Source organism: Sinocyclocheilus anshuiensis, unplaced genomic scaffold, assembly GCF_001515605.1.
Source record: "Sinocyclocheilus anshuiensis isolate Anshui unplaced genomic scaffold, SAMN03320099.WGS_v1.1 scaffold217, whole genome shotgun sequence".
Classification (NCBI taxonomy): Eukaryota; Metazoa; Chordata; class Actinopteri; order Cypriniformes; family Cyprinidae; genus Sinocyclocheilus; species Sinocyclocheilus anshuiensis.
The window spans coordinates 2,209,109-2,224,369 of record NW_015536538.1 but is presented as its reverse complement, the minus strand read 5'-3'; the positions used below and the strand labels follow the sequence as shown (position 1 = coordinate 2,224,369).

The following is a 15,261-nucleotide window of genomic DNA, read 5'->3' as shown; positions in this document are numbered from 1 at the left end:
GGGAGCAATTAAATTACACGCGCTCCTTCTTTGCCGAGGGCAATTATTATAATTACCAGAAAGTGCAATCAAAAATACAAACGCAAACAAAAATATAACGTAGAAATAGGCAGAAAACGAAATATTCCTTCCTAGCAGCAGGTAATAATTCCAACAGCAGATCTATAAACAAGTATTACGGAGGACACTCACGTGCAGCCGTCTGTCTCTTCTGTTGACTAATCAATTATGGACTCATATTTTAGTTAAAAAAGTATCAGTGATGCATTTGTTTCAGCGTTTGTCTTCTCCAGATGTTAACTGATGGACTGGAGTGCTGTGGATTACTTGTGGATTATTGTGATGTTTTTATCAGCTGTTTGGACTCTCATTCTGACGGCACCCATTCATTGCAGAGCATCCATTGCTGAGACACTGATGCAATGCTACATTTCTCCAAATCTGATGAAGAGACAAACTCATCCTAATCTTGGATGAGTACATTTTCAGTAGATGTTCATTTCCGGGTGAACTATTCCTTCAGTCACTATTAGATCTAGTGGTGTCTTGTAAATTAAGGTTAGATTTTTAGATATTTGTACTGGAAAACAAGACAGAAATACTGAGCAGTGCATGACTCATGAACTCATAATAACATGCGGTTTACTCTCACTATTACTAGCATCTGTGGCAAATCTGTGGGTGAAAGCGTGAAGGTTTTGGCCCGGTCAGTGATTTTTACTAGTGACCCGTGTATGGGGTCGTGATGGGGCGCGTCTGGTTTTCACACTGATTCGGGGTATTTGCCCCGCAGTCGTCATGTGAGAATAAAAAGACGGGGTGACTTTAAAGCCTCGCTCACTGCCGCAGTCAGGCGGCAAACTCTGCAGTCATTAATATGCAAAAATGCAAATGAGTGGGTAATTAAGAACAGGAGTTCCACAGAGGCTCTTTGATTGCTAATGAATTCTAATCTGCAAGAACGGGGGGATGGGCTGATGAAAACAGAATAAGGAGAGACACATGCACCCATTATTCAAACCTCGCTGTTTTGTCCTCTGAATAAGGACGGTTGATCAAGAGCAATATACAGACCAAAAGAAATCATTTCAACTAAACTTGCCTTTTCTGAGGGAAATAATGCATGCAAAAAATAGTGACATTTAGAAAAATCACGACCAATCATGGTTCAGCATGCAAATATTTTGATGTCGCTGCTGTAAGATTCTTTCAATGTGTGACATTGTTTTCAAATTTTAATCTAAAATCTAAACCAAGTCTGAATGAAGTTTATATCTCTCAAATTTTGACTTTTATAAAGAAATAAACTTGCAGTTCTGAGAAAAAAAAAGTCAGAATTGTGAGTAGTTTTTTTTATTTTTATTTTGTGAAAGAAACAAAAACGAATTAAATGTAAAAAAAAAAATGCAAACTTAGAATTGCAAGAATGAAAGTCAGAATTGTGAGATAAAAAGTTGCAATTACTTTTTGAAAAAATTGTGATTTTGTGGTGGAAACAGAATTGCAAAATGCAAATTTAGAATTCAGAGAAAAAAATCTCATAATTACAAGAGAAAAGTCAGAATTGCGAGATATAAGAAAAGTCTGAATTGTAAGATGCAAATTTGAAATAAAAAATATAATAAAAATTAAAAGTGTTATATCTCACAGTTTTAGATATAAGATATAAACTCATAATTGTGAGATAAAAAGTTGTTAAAAAATGTTATTTGGTGGGAAAATAGAAGACAGAATTGTGAAATGTAAAGTCAGAATTCAGACCAAAAACTAAATTATGAGATAAAAAGTCGCAATGACCTTTTTTTTAATTCCGTGTCGGAAACCGCTTTCATATGAATCAGGTTCAGACCTTCCACATTATTTATTTAGTTGCTTAGATGCATTACTCAATAAATAATGATAAATGATGTTCCCCTGAGGCCTTATTTGTGTTTGCGTGTTTGTTTTCTGCTGCTGTCTGACCCTCAGCGCGAGCGCCAGCGAGTGGGTTTAGGTGTCTTGGCAAAGCCTGAAACTGCAGCATATGTGTTGAAAAACCCAAACGATGTCATACTACCATTTTGGCAAGCCGAGACTTCACATATGCAGAGAGAGACGGAGATGTTGTTTAGAGCTCCCCTGACGACTGCATCTCATCTGTCTCTCTCTCTCTCTCTGTATGGCTCATGCATTCTTTCACTTGCATTAAGGACTCATGTAAGCAATGCACATTATTAGATGCAGGTGTTTTTAGAATTTTAGAACTGATTTTCAGTCGTTGCATTGAATCAAAGGCAGGTAAACGTTGCCAGTTTTTTAATCTGTAAGAAAACGTTCCACTTGATCACACGTGATCCTAATATAACAGTCAGTATGACATTATGAACTATCTTTATTCTAAAGAAATAACAGTCACAATGCATAGGGTGTTTGCTAAGTCTTCTGAGTGGTTTTTTAACATGTTGCAATGTGGTTTTTAGGGTCTTAATTGTGGTTATTTACTGGCCCGTGTCAAACTCTTCATGGCTTCATTAACGTTTTCACCTACAGTTTTTGGGCAGATGCCAGTAACAGTGGCAAAACTCACTCCTTATGATCGATTTGAGTCATGGTTTATGAGCATCACTGATGACAGAATATGGGAGGATTACTGTAGTGCCTAATCATTTAAAAAAAAAACAAGATTTATACATTTTATTAAGTATATGTGTAGTTCTTGAGCAATATTCGATCTAGAAGACACTACAGGCAAAGACAGTGTTTTTTCATGCACTGGTGAATTTTGAGAGTTTGGTCTGTTTTGCTTCAATAACATGTCTTCTTTCAGACTGGTGGAAAGAGAACATTCAAAATACACTTAAGTGTTTATTTCATTGCTCTTCTATTTGCATCTGTAGATTTCAATTTCAGTACATATATTTAAATATAAATCTATATTTGTACTGAAGGGTTTGTTCATATATCATTCTCACTGATTTAAAAAATTGTATTCCTAAAAATTCTTTATTTTCTGTCTGTTGACAGTATTTTCTTATTTATGAAGTAAAACAAGAAATCCAAAAACCTTTAATATGTCAACAAAATCAAAGAATTTTGAATCTGGCTTTATTCAATATTCAGATTTCTGTTCTGGAAATGTATGCAAATTAGTGCATATTTAATTAAATAATGCCTCATTTGCATATTTAAACATAACATTTCAGAAAACTTGTAATATGAAAAGACTAAACATAAAAAGGATCACACACTAACAGACTTTCAGGTCGTTCCGAACACAATGCAACAGACGTGTGACAGCTCGGCTCAAAATAGCAAACATGTTTGAAACATGTCTGGATGAAATCAGAATCTGAAGCTAAAAAATCTGATTTTCTGTGAAATGTCAACTCATTTCTGCAAACTTTCTGTGCAGTTCTCTTTGATGCATCCAGACTGCAAGTCAGAGCAAAATTCTGTGCAAAATTTGCATAGTGCGTTTAGTTTTCTTGTGCTCTTTTGCATGAAGCTCTTTGCTGCAGTCAGTAGCTGGTAGCTCTTTAATGGAGCTGATGAAGCTCTCTGCTCTGACACACACACACTTCCTCTCCTCATCAGACCGCAGCGTTGCACAGTAGCAGTGTGTCGAGCTGCAGGAGTGTGTTCTCAGGAAGCGTGTGTTGTGTACTGTAACCTGAGCGTGGGTGTTCAGACACACCGGGTCTCCCCAAAAACAACATCAAGGGGAACCCCGGCGTACGGGACGGCTGACAAATGCTGAAAACCCAGCCTGAGGATGCCGACATCTGCTCGGAGAATGACCGATCAATCTCTGCTTCTCGTTCTGTGTGTACTCTTGATAGCTGAGACTTTGAGTTGCTGCACCAGATGACAATGACTCCTCAAAATCATTTGTGTTGTTTGAGGAGAGGAGTTCTGCTGCTTTACTAAGCATAAAACAGGTGAAAAAATCTCACAAGGCCTCATCTGGAGACCAGAAGATCTCAGAGATGCAATGGTGCAGGACCTGTAAAAAAAAAAAAAACCCTCTTGCAAACACCACAGCTGACAGGAAACATTCTGGCAAAGTTCTCTCAAAGTTATTATGAACAAAGGTTTTTCCAGTAACCTTAATAGAATATTTGTTCAAAGTGGAATTTAATGTGATTTATGCACTGTGCTTGGAACATTTTTTTTGACGGGAAACGTGCTCAGAATGTTCTCACAATGTTTTCTCAAAGTTGTAAACAAACTTTTTCTAATATTGTTCATAGAATGTTGATTCAATGTTATCTGGTCTCTAATGTTCTCAAAATGTTAGCACAGAAACGTTATTTATGCATTGTGCATGGAAACATTTTTTTCTAAAATGCTTTAGATTGATGTTAATTTAACATTTTTTAAATGTTATTAATTTAAAAAAAAGATTCATAAGTAGCAAAGTTGACAGGGAGCGTTCTCAGAACATTCTGGCAACGGTCTTCCAGTAACGTTAATAGAATGTTCGTTCAAAGTTATCTGTTAATAATGTTCTCAAAGCATTGGCACAAAAATGTTATTTATGCATTGTTCATGGAACTTTTTTCAGAAACGTCAGTTGTAAGCTCGTCTAACGTTTGTTACTATTTGTTTCGGAATGTTCAGAAAACGTTCAAATGTAACATTCCCATAATCTTAGAAAAATTATACAATGGAATGTTGCCTTAACATCTGTTTACCCAAGAAAAAACATTTTTTAAAAACTGGACATTTTGAACTTTTAGAGAACATTCAGAACAAAAACATTTTTATAACTTAAAGTGAACATTAGCACTTAGTATTTTTGTTAGCCGGGCACCCAGGAGTTTTGCTCAGTTTCGTCAGGAAATGCAAAAACCTGTGTGCTTTTTCATTTGTTTGTTTTCACCTTAAAAATCCCTCCCAACCTGCGGGACGAGGATGCATGCGATGTCTTGAGAAATATCTTCAAGTGTCAAAGGAAGTAGTACATGTGTGTGAACTAGAGCAAGAAAAAGCCCCTTTGAAGTTGTTTGCGTGGTGGTCTCGCTGCATGTGTGTGTGTGTACGCTGCTGTCCCTCTCAACTCTAGTTGGTTTTTCTTGAGAAACATAAACCACGAGCCCAGAGACACGGCTGCCAGCGTATCGTCAAAGACGAGATTCACTAGATGCAGGTGCAGAATCATCCCACAACATTAACACTGTTGGCTCTGATAAGAAACACACCTCGCCACACCTGAGCAATCACAATCCACTCCTTTTACTTCACACTTATACTCAGGAACATGCCAGCTTATGAAAGGGTTCTGAATGTCGTTTCATAAATACTGCACTGCAAACAAGTGGAATGCATTGATACCGTGAGTGAAGCTGCCAGCGCTGGGCTCTCTCAGATGTGTGTAGACAGTCGAGGGTTTGATCTGGGTCACATGAACGCTGCTTTCCTGTTCGCAGTAAGTCTGGTTGAGGGTTTCAGGGTGGAAAGCCCACTACTGTGATATGACTCTGCAGTCTCAGGTGCACAGATACCTGTCAGTCAGCCTTCCTTTTAGCAAGATGATGTGTAATCACTGGCTTGAACTGAAGAATGACTCGCATTTGGGTTTGAAATACAATTCATATTCAGTGATATTAGTGATTTGACTACTAGATGAGAACAAAAAACTGAATTGAGCTGATTGGTTCATGATTAATGAACTTTGCAACATTTACACTATTGTTGAGCTGAATAATGACACTATTATTGTCTGAAAATGTGCTCACCTTCAGACCATTCCAGATCAGGATGAGTTTGTTTCTTCATCAGGTTTGGAGAAATGTAGCATTGCATCAGTGTCTCAGCAACGGATGCTCTGCAGTGAATGGGTGCCGTCAGAATGAGAGTCCAAACAGCTGATAAAAACATCACAATAATCCACACCACTCCAGTCCAGCTGCGTATTTATAAAAAACAAATCCATCAAGACGTTTTTAACTCAAATAAGAGTCCATAATCCATAATAACGCTTCCTCCAGTGAAAAAGTGCATCTCCTGTTGTCTCTCACATCAAAATCCAGCCACAAATTTGTTTAGAGCGCTGCTTGATCTGTGCAGATTTCTCTCCTGATTCACACCAGAACACTTTTTCACTGGAGGAAGCGTTATTATGGATTATGGACTCATATTTTAGTTAAAAACGTCTTGATGGATTTGTTTCAGCTTTTGTCTTCTCCAGATGTGAACTGATGGACTGGTGTGCTGTGGATTATTGTGATGTTTTTATCACTGTAAAAAATCCAACTTTCGAAAAGTTCTACTAACCAATGTAAAAAAAGTAGTCTGAACAAAGAATTTTTAGTAGGAGAAGGTAGTTTAATTTTTTGTGAACAAGAACAAAAATACTCAACATGTTGCTAGCAAAAGTTGTTTTGTTAACCTTACTTAGATACTCAAGTATTTGTTCACAACATATCCAAAAGTTCTCCCAACTTCTCAAATTGAGTCATCTGAACAATTTTACTTTGAACAATATTGCACAAGTTCCCAGCATGCATTGCAGCTTGAAAACATTGTATGTTAATTATTAAAATATTGTCCGTTTTAAATTTTACTGGCTTAATTTATGCTTGCTGCTGTTGTCACTGTCAGTCAGCAGTCATGTGGATCAGAGTTCATATTTTTACTGATTTAACATTTGTTGATCCTCACCATGTTTGAGAATCGTGTGCTGAGGTATGTGCATCTCATTGCATCTAGTTTAATACATTTGTCTCTCAGCATAAATGTTTGCCTTTAGTTTTAAGAGGCAAATACTACCCATGTAGAAGGCTTTGAAAATATAAATCTAAAAGAAATAGGATTGTTAAAAAAAGGTTAGAATTGCTAAATGTTAAAAAATCTTCGGTTGCTCTGACAGATCTTTTAACACTCAGTAGACTGACTTTTATTCATTAAATGAACTACAGTTTTTAAGTTGTCGGTTGCTAGTTGAGTTAACGCAGGTTGAGTGCGATAGGTTGCCTTATTTGTTGAGTTAGGTCAACTTTTTTTTTTCTTTACAGTGCAGCTGTTTGGACTCTCATTCTGACGGCACCCATTCACTGCAGAGCATCCATTGCTGAGACACTGATGCAATGCTACATTTCTCCAAATCTGATGAAGAAACAAACTCATCCTGATCTTGGATTTTGCACTGAGAAATTTGATTTGTGAAATGTAGCTTTATTAAGCTCCTTCTCAATGACGTTTTTCTGTCAAGTGTGTTTATTATCTCAAGGATTGTGGAATTCCATTTTAATTGGTCATATTTTTGCAATCATCAGTCCATTCATGTCGTGCACAGCTGCCACGGTCCGTCTCCAGATATCAGCGGACCATCGCATCTTGTGTGTTTTGACCCTTATCCGTTGTAACGCTCAGCGTATCTCCTCTCTTGTGCGAGGTGCTGGTTGCCATGGTTTCGATGGTATTGGCGGATGCTTTCAGTTAGCTAATCCTGCTCGATGCTCTCCAACCCCTGAGATGAATGCACTTGATGCCAGATGCAGCTGGCCCTGCATTCAGTCCTGCACATACACGGGCCCATCGACTCAATAGAGCAGCTAGTCAAGCGCGGACCGGGTCCGAGCCGCGGCGCCTGCTCGTCTCAGCTGTGAGTATAAACATCAGCACTCATCACAGATGGGCAGGGATGTTATTTGAGAAGCGTGCTTGCTTTGGACAGCACATCATTTGAAATGTGAAACATAACATCTAACTGTTATAAGCTATTAAACTTCAGTGAATAATAATAAAATGTGATAAACTGCATAGCAACTCTCTGGAAATGTTGCATGGGCAAACATCACTGGCATTTTCTTTAGAAAATATAAAAAAATTTGTTTAAAATAATACATGAATATGTTTAGACATGGTAAAATTCTACAAATAAAATTGTAAATATGGTTTAGTTATAGAATTATACCATGTTTTGTTTTTGTTTTAGTCTGGTTTAAGTTTAAAAGGATTAATTTAAAGTAATACATTAATATGGTTTAATTGTAGAAATAAAATATAAATTCAATAAATAAAAATAAATAATTTTGAAAAAGTTAATTTTTATGAGTAGCTATGAATTTACATATATGCACGTCGAATGTACAAATAAAGGCTTGATTTAGTTTAAAATAATACATGAATATGTTTAGCATGGTATAATTCTATAAATTAAATTATTAAAATAAGAAAAATATTTTAATAAAAAATCAAATAAAAAAAAAACATTTTGAGTGAAAAAGTGATTTTGTTTTTGGGGATCTGTGAATTGACATGCATACAAGTTCATTTATCTGCTTAGATTTACATTTTTGTCTTTCTTGGTCTGTTTTAATTTGGTTTGAGTTTAAAATGCTTCATTTAGTTTGAAATAATACAGTAATCTATATACCATGGTATAATTCTATAAATAAAAATAATCAAATAAATTAAATTATTGTGCTTATTTTGTAAATAAATTATATTTTATTTTATTTTATATCCAGTAAGTTACCAAATGACTGAAACAAAGTATTGTGGACTGTCTGGTCACTGGTGAAGGCAACATGATGAAAACGTTAGTAAACCCCCACGCAGGGTTAACTTCTCACACACAGCTCTATTCATTGTGGGGTTAAACTGATTGACATGCCTTTTTTGAGCGTCTGTGCTTGTGTTCCACTGACATGATGCTGCTGTCTCGTCTGCTGCTCCCAGAAATACAGCACTAAACCTCCACAATCACAGCAGACCTGCTTCATTTCCCAAAGCCGGAATGTTTAAAACTAGGTTTAATGTTGCTGGATGAGGAATGCGTAATGTAATCTTCACCAATTTGCAACATTATCTGCCATTTAGCTGGCAATATGAAGCATTCGCAACCCATTTTGCTTCTGTATTGTGACGTATTTATGAGCGGATCAGGATATCCAACGAGAAAAAAAAAAAACAGAGAGAGGAACTTGATTTTATCCATTTGATTGGATTGTGAAGTGTGTCTGTAAATAGTTGTTTGGCTCTCAGTTCTGGCCTAGATTGATGTCAAGCTGGAAAGCACTTCTTATTCATATTTCAGAAATATTCCCAGCAAACAAAAACATGTTCTAAGAACATTCTGCTAACGTTCTGAAAACCTTATTTCTGCATGTTTTTTCTCTGTTATGCAAACGTTAAGGGAAATTGCATCATCATGAAATGTTTTTTGAATGTTACTACTTGCTTCGAACATTCAAAAGTAACATTTAAAAAAACATTTGATGAACATTTCAGAAAAACCATTAATGGCGTGTAAATAATGTTTTTGTGCTGACATTTTGAGAACATTATTAAGACCAGATAACTTTGAAGTAACGTTCACGAAAGAACGTTTGTTCATAACTTTGAGAGAGGCTTGCCATCTGAGCTGGATAATAGCTTCTTTTTCTGTTATTGCGATTTCTTGGAAACAACAAAATACATGAAAACAGATGTTACACTTTGATGAAAGATTATGAAGAAAAACATTTTTGTTTGCGATCTGATGATTCGTTCACAGTCAGACCATGAAACGAGAACGTAAATGGGGTGAATTTAGATTTTGTGTGTTGACTTTAATGTCAGTGTTTACCTGGACTCATTTTCACTGTCAACACCCGAGGACAGATATATCACACATATGAATCATCAGGCTGCTGTTTGTTCATATTAATCTCTCCCCTGGTGTGGTTTCTGCACCGCTGTGACCTCAAAGAACACCAGTTAAAGGGCCGAGGTGCAGCTTCTGTTTTCCCGCCACAACACCAAATGCCGCGCTTCCTCTTTAGTGCCCCCTGAAAGTCCTGTTCACACCTCCAGCCAGAAGCCATTTGCTTCGCTTCAGTTCTGATTATGGCTCATTCAGTTTTAGATTATCCAAGGTGTCAGCTCTCCAAATCTAAGATGGGTTTAGGAAGTGCTAACACTGCCTTTACACCAGCGTGCTGTTTTAACAAACTCAAGGTGAAAAAAGAAACCGGTTTATTGCTTTTGAAAGCATATCAATATGTCATGCGTTATATCAAATAAGAGCCATTTTTACCATACGAGGGGATGTGCGATCAATAAATAGGTATAAACTCAAATTGTAGTTTACTGTATCATTTATCTTAACAACCATTTCCAGTTTCTCAATAAAATAGTGTGGCGGCCCAGATATGTTGACAGAAATACATCTGTAAATATATTTTGAAATATACAAAAAAATATTTTTCTAATTATATTTACCTAAATATACTTTCTACCATTATGTTTTCTGGCCATTATTTAAAAAAAATATGAATATGCTTTAAAACCGCAAGATTGCAAATATTTTTTCGCCTCTAAAATACATTGTGGTATGTGAAGGTTGAAACGAAGTACATTTTAAATTTCAAAAATATTTCATTGAGATTCACTGTTTATAACACATATTTAGCATGTATTTAAAATATATTTGGTTGATTTTTTTTTTTTTTACCAGTGTTGTTTATATTTTCACATAACATAGCATTGTTTTGAATGGTTACCATATTTATTCACACTCATATTTGCATGATATTCCAATGAATATCATGGTACTGTGATACCTAAACAGCTTGGTAATACCAGGGTACTTTTGTCAGTGTGCTCTAGTCTTTTTTACGTGCCTAACTGTTATCATTCTGTAACATTTTAAATTGATCCGAAGACATTTTGAAACGAGTTTCTGCAATCGCGATTATACCGCTGAACGTTTTGCGTAAAACAAAAAATACACAGTATTCCATGGCTTCCTGTTGCCTTTTCTTTTAAACCCTGGGTAGGGTGTGCAGGGAAGAGAGGTTTGGCTTTAGTGTTAAAAGTGTTTTCATTGGCCACCGAATATGTCAATCAAACGCTCCTGTAACCCTATTGGTCAGTTCGGTGGGTCTATCGCTCCATTTCGCACCGTTTCTCAGTCCATCTGTCTTTAACCGTGCGTCGTCTCATTCCGCGCGTTAGTCTAGTGCGGCGCAATTTATAGCAAAATCCTGCTCATATTACGATAAAGTTAGATATACTGTTGCCCGCATTATTTCGCAGTTTATTTGTGTTGGGTGTATGGTAAATATCAAAGTAATCGCGTCATAAACCCAGGCCTAGTTTTCTGGGCGTTTGAAATCGGACACCGCTATAACGTCTCCCCTCCGCGCGGAGGGATACACTGTTGGGGCTGACAATGTGGACGGTGCTAAAATGTCTCCTCGGAAAATGAGATGTTACATTTGTAGCGCTCGAAAAAAATTAGATTAGAACTTTAGGCAGAGCTACATTTGAGCGCAGTTTCATTGTAACAGCTCTCGACGCGGACTGTTCGCGTTTCCCGGGAAACTGGACGCGTTTTGCACCGTGAATTAGCGGGACCTGAGAGGGGGGGGGCGGGTTTGTCCCCCAACTTTTCTGTTTTTCCTCTCGGGCTGAAGCGCGTTTCTCTCCCGCTGGATGCCGCGCGCTTGACGCGAGGAACGGTGAGTATTTACCGCGTTTATCAGGGTTTACACGCGTAAACGTGCATGTTTTTGACTTTAACGCATCTGGTGTGATTAATGAACTTTTGTTGCACGGGCAAATGTGTGTGAAGTGTTTTGTCTCTGAGCTTCGGTGTGTGTGTGTGTGTGTGTGTGTGTGTGTGCGTGCGGGGTTCGAGTCCAGAGGAAACGGCTTCTTTGTTCAATAATTGGCAACAATGTCAAGTTTAAAACCCCCTGTATAGCTCCTTTTACCACAGTAACTGTGTGTTTACAACTTTACAGAACATCTGCTGCCTCTTTCGCGTGCATATTTGCTGCAATTCGGTTATTTAAAGTTTTTGATGGTTATAACAGATAAAAGTTTACACGGGTTAAATGAAGTACAGTTGAAGCATTTTACATTTGTTGTGTTTGGAGTTTCCTGCTAATTGCAGTTCTTCTAATGGCCTGGTCTGCTTATTTGACTTTTCTTGGGAAATAACTTTTCCTTTTTCACTTTTGGGAATGGCTTTCCCATCTTTTCCTCTCTGGAAAACTTGTGGAGTTGTTTACGCACTCTTATTATCTCTATTCTCCCATATGGAGTGTTTCTTGTCGTTGTTGTGTAGTTTTCAAACTTTGTGTCGAGGATATATATATATATATATATATATATATATATATACATGTATATATGTATGTTCATCATGTGGTGTTTACATTGTGTTCTTTAAAGATATTGCATGTATTTTCATGGTACAAGTAAACAAATCAATAGAAATGTCATGACAAATGTCCAAAATGACTCCTAATGATGGTCATACACTGGTGCCATGTAACATAAATGTCAAAAACGTCTGTTCATGCTAAAATACATGCCCAAAAACATTATTTTACCCACTGTTTTGAAATTTATAGCCTAAAATTCCATGGTATTTACACTGTATTTTTAAAAATGGTGTAGTACTTTGGGATTTTATGCCCAATGTTGTTTGCCCTCAATGGTATTTCCATTGCAGATGCTACTGTTCAAGCATTTAGGTAAAATCGGGTATTTTTTAAATGAATACTACTTTTCATCAAGGATGCATCAAAAGTGACAGTAAAGACATTTGTTACAAAATAGTCAACTTCTAATAAATGCATATACAGCTGTGAATCCTGAAAAATAAAATGTATCACAGTTAATACAAAAATATTGGGCAGCACAACTGTTTTCAACTTTGATGATAATCAAAAATGCAGCAAATCAGCATATTAGAATGATTTCTGAAGGATCATGTGACACTGAAGACTGGAGTAATGATGCTGAAAATACAGCTGCGCATCACAGAAATAAATTACAGTTTAACATTCACATATAAAACAATTATTTGAAATTGTAATGTTTCACAATTTTACTGATTTTACTATGTTTTCGAACAAATAAATGGAGCCTTGGTGAGGCTGCATTTAAAAACATCACAGTATAATCATACTACATGCTCAAAACCATGGTATTTCCATGCTACATGCCCCAAGCACTTTTTGATATTCTTTTGTCAGTGTAAACTGTGCATCCCAAAAGTGAAAGTAAAGCCATTATTGTGTTGGCTTCATTGCAGCATTTGTGATCTTTAATATTTCACAATCATCTACCTGTTGAGGTGCTGATTGTGATTCCAGTGAAGGTGTTGTTGGAGCAGTGCTGATGACAAAAGTATTTTTGGTTACGGCTTCTCACTTTTCTTGTGTCTGTGTAATGCAGTGCTGATGTTTAATGAGTTGCTTCACGAATTAAGGAAAAGTGTAAAATCGCAGTGCTTTGTTTCTGCGTGACGTGACATTTGTCTTCTGAAAGCTGCCAATTTTTTTTCCTTCAATATTTCGGATTGAAAAGCATCTATTGCATAGAAATTAAAACAATGTTCTATATAAGAGCTTGCATTCCTATTATCTATTAAAAAATGTTCCATGTATAGACATAAACTTGATATTTCACGCTATGGAAATGTTACACATGCATTGTTTGATTCCAGGAATCATGGTTATTTCTTGTGCAACTAACTAGTTCCCATACTCTAGGAGTGGGTGGTTTTTTCTCGAGCGCTGGACTGGAGACTCGCTGGTGGTCTCTTTTGGTGGTTAACCGAGTTCAGATGTGGTGCATTCTGGGAAAACACTCTTACAGCAGGTCTGTGTTGTAGAGTAGTTCTTCAGATGGAAGCGGCAGTCGGATTATTTTGGATCATATGCATTCACGTCAGATTTGATTACTAGGCCCAGAGTTCATAGATGATCTGAAAGCATGCTTGTCCATTATGCATCTCATTCCCTGCAGGATCATAAACCTGTTTGAGCTGAAAGAGAAGGAAAGAGACGTCGAGCGAGAGAAGCAGATCAAGAACACACAGGATCAGGATCAGGATGGCAACAGCGGGGACCGACATGGAGCTGAACGACCTGCTGGATTTCAGTGTTGTAAGTCAAAGAGACTCTTCTGCTGGTTTTAATAACAGATGTTTATGGATAGTTGACATCAAATGTCAAGCAGTGTGACATGCAATAAACTGTGCTGTGTTGTGACTGTGTTGTATGGTAGTCATAACTAAAGGCCGTTGTTAGGCCACACATGGCTTTGATTATATTGTACCTTTTTTACTTCATAAATTATATATAATTTATAGTTATAGACACAAAATGAAAACAAAAGATATAATATAAAAATAGAAAATGTATATGCAAATATATGTATATATTAATGTTTTTGTGTGTGAACATATATACCCGTGTTACTAAGATACTATTGTAGTTTTTGTTAATATTTTGAAAATAAATGTTATACTTTTTTTTTTTTATGTATATTTCCAATTTGAATTTTCGTTAAAGTTTGGGTAATTTTTATGTGGTTTTTTTTTTTTTTTGGTCGATTTTGTCTATGTGGTCATTTATTATTTTTCCAGTTTTACCTAATTTTAGTATATGTTAAACTAAATGAAAATGAGATGTTGCCTTGCATTTTTTTATTTTTTTGTTTTATTCAGTTAACATTTTTGTTTCAAGTGTATTTTTTTATGTTTTGGTTTTGAATAACCATAATACCCCTAATATAAACTGTCCTTAATTTGTTAATGTTTATTAATTGGTTTACTTAATAGATTTAGTATAAACACTTATAATTAAATTATAACAATAAAATTGTAAAATTATAATTTAAAAATTCTTTAATTAAACAAAAATTGAATTTACACTTAATTTTAACCTGGAAAAAAAATAATATAAAACATAAATAATGAAAAATTAAATGTAATTAAAAATGTTATTTGTTGACTATTACTGATGCATAAGATATGTAATATGCATATAATGTTTTTTTTAATTTATTAAAAAAAAAAATTTTTTTTTGAAGCAATGGTGTGTATTTTCTCTGCTTATTTTTTTTCTCTCTTTGGTAGATGTTTCCTCATCCGATGTCAAACGGGAAGAACCGAGGCCCTACTTTACCCAGCAGTCAGTATGGTAGGCAATTTAAATTCGCTCACTTTGACTTTTATTACTACTCTGGTTATAGAAACGACTGATTCAGGATACAGAGAAAATGATATAATCTGCAGATGGCTTTCATGCTTTTGGAAAATGGATTTTAACATGGTAAATCCCACATGCAGAACTTTCTTGCGCTGTACACGTGTCGATGTCGTTAGAGTCTGAGTGTTTGCGATACCTGTTTGATCCTCGTCATTCTGATCCGTCCTGCTCTCGCTGTTTCATGTTCTCAGCTGTCGACCCTCCATCATGGGGGAAGAGGGGATGATGGGAAATGATAGTTGTCCTCTCACCCCTGCGAACAACGTCAACAAACATTAAAACA

General features: G+C 36.2%; 1 protein-coding gene across 2 annotated transcripts in view; it reads left to right on the top strand.

Annotated features, from left to right (window-relative positions):
* Nucleotides 1-10,917: 10,917 nt before the first annotated feature.
* LOC107696481 (transcription factor E2-alpha-like) overlaps nt 10,918-15,261 on the top strand; it is a 61,889-nt gene continuing 57,545 nt past the window's right edge. For both annotated transcript variants that reach the window (XM_016496831.1, XM_016496838.1), the window contains exons 1-3: nt 10,918-11,429; nt 13,732-13,871; nt 14,846-14,909. In XM_016496831.1, coding sequence (XP_016352317.1) covers nt 13,818-13,871; nt 14,846-14,909 — 118 coding nt within the window. In that variant the 5' untranslated portion in view covers nt 10,918-11,429; nt 13,732-13,817. The remainder of the gene's footprint in view (nt 11,430-13,731; nt 13,872-14,845; nt 14,910-15,261) is intronic.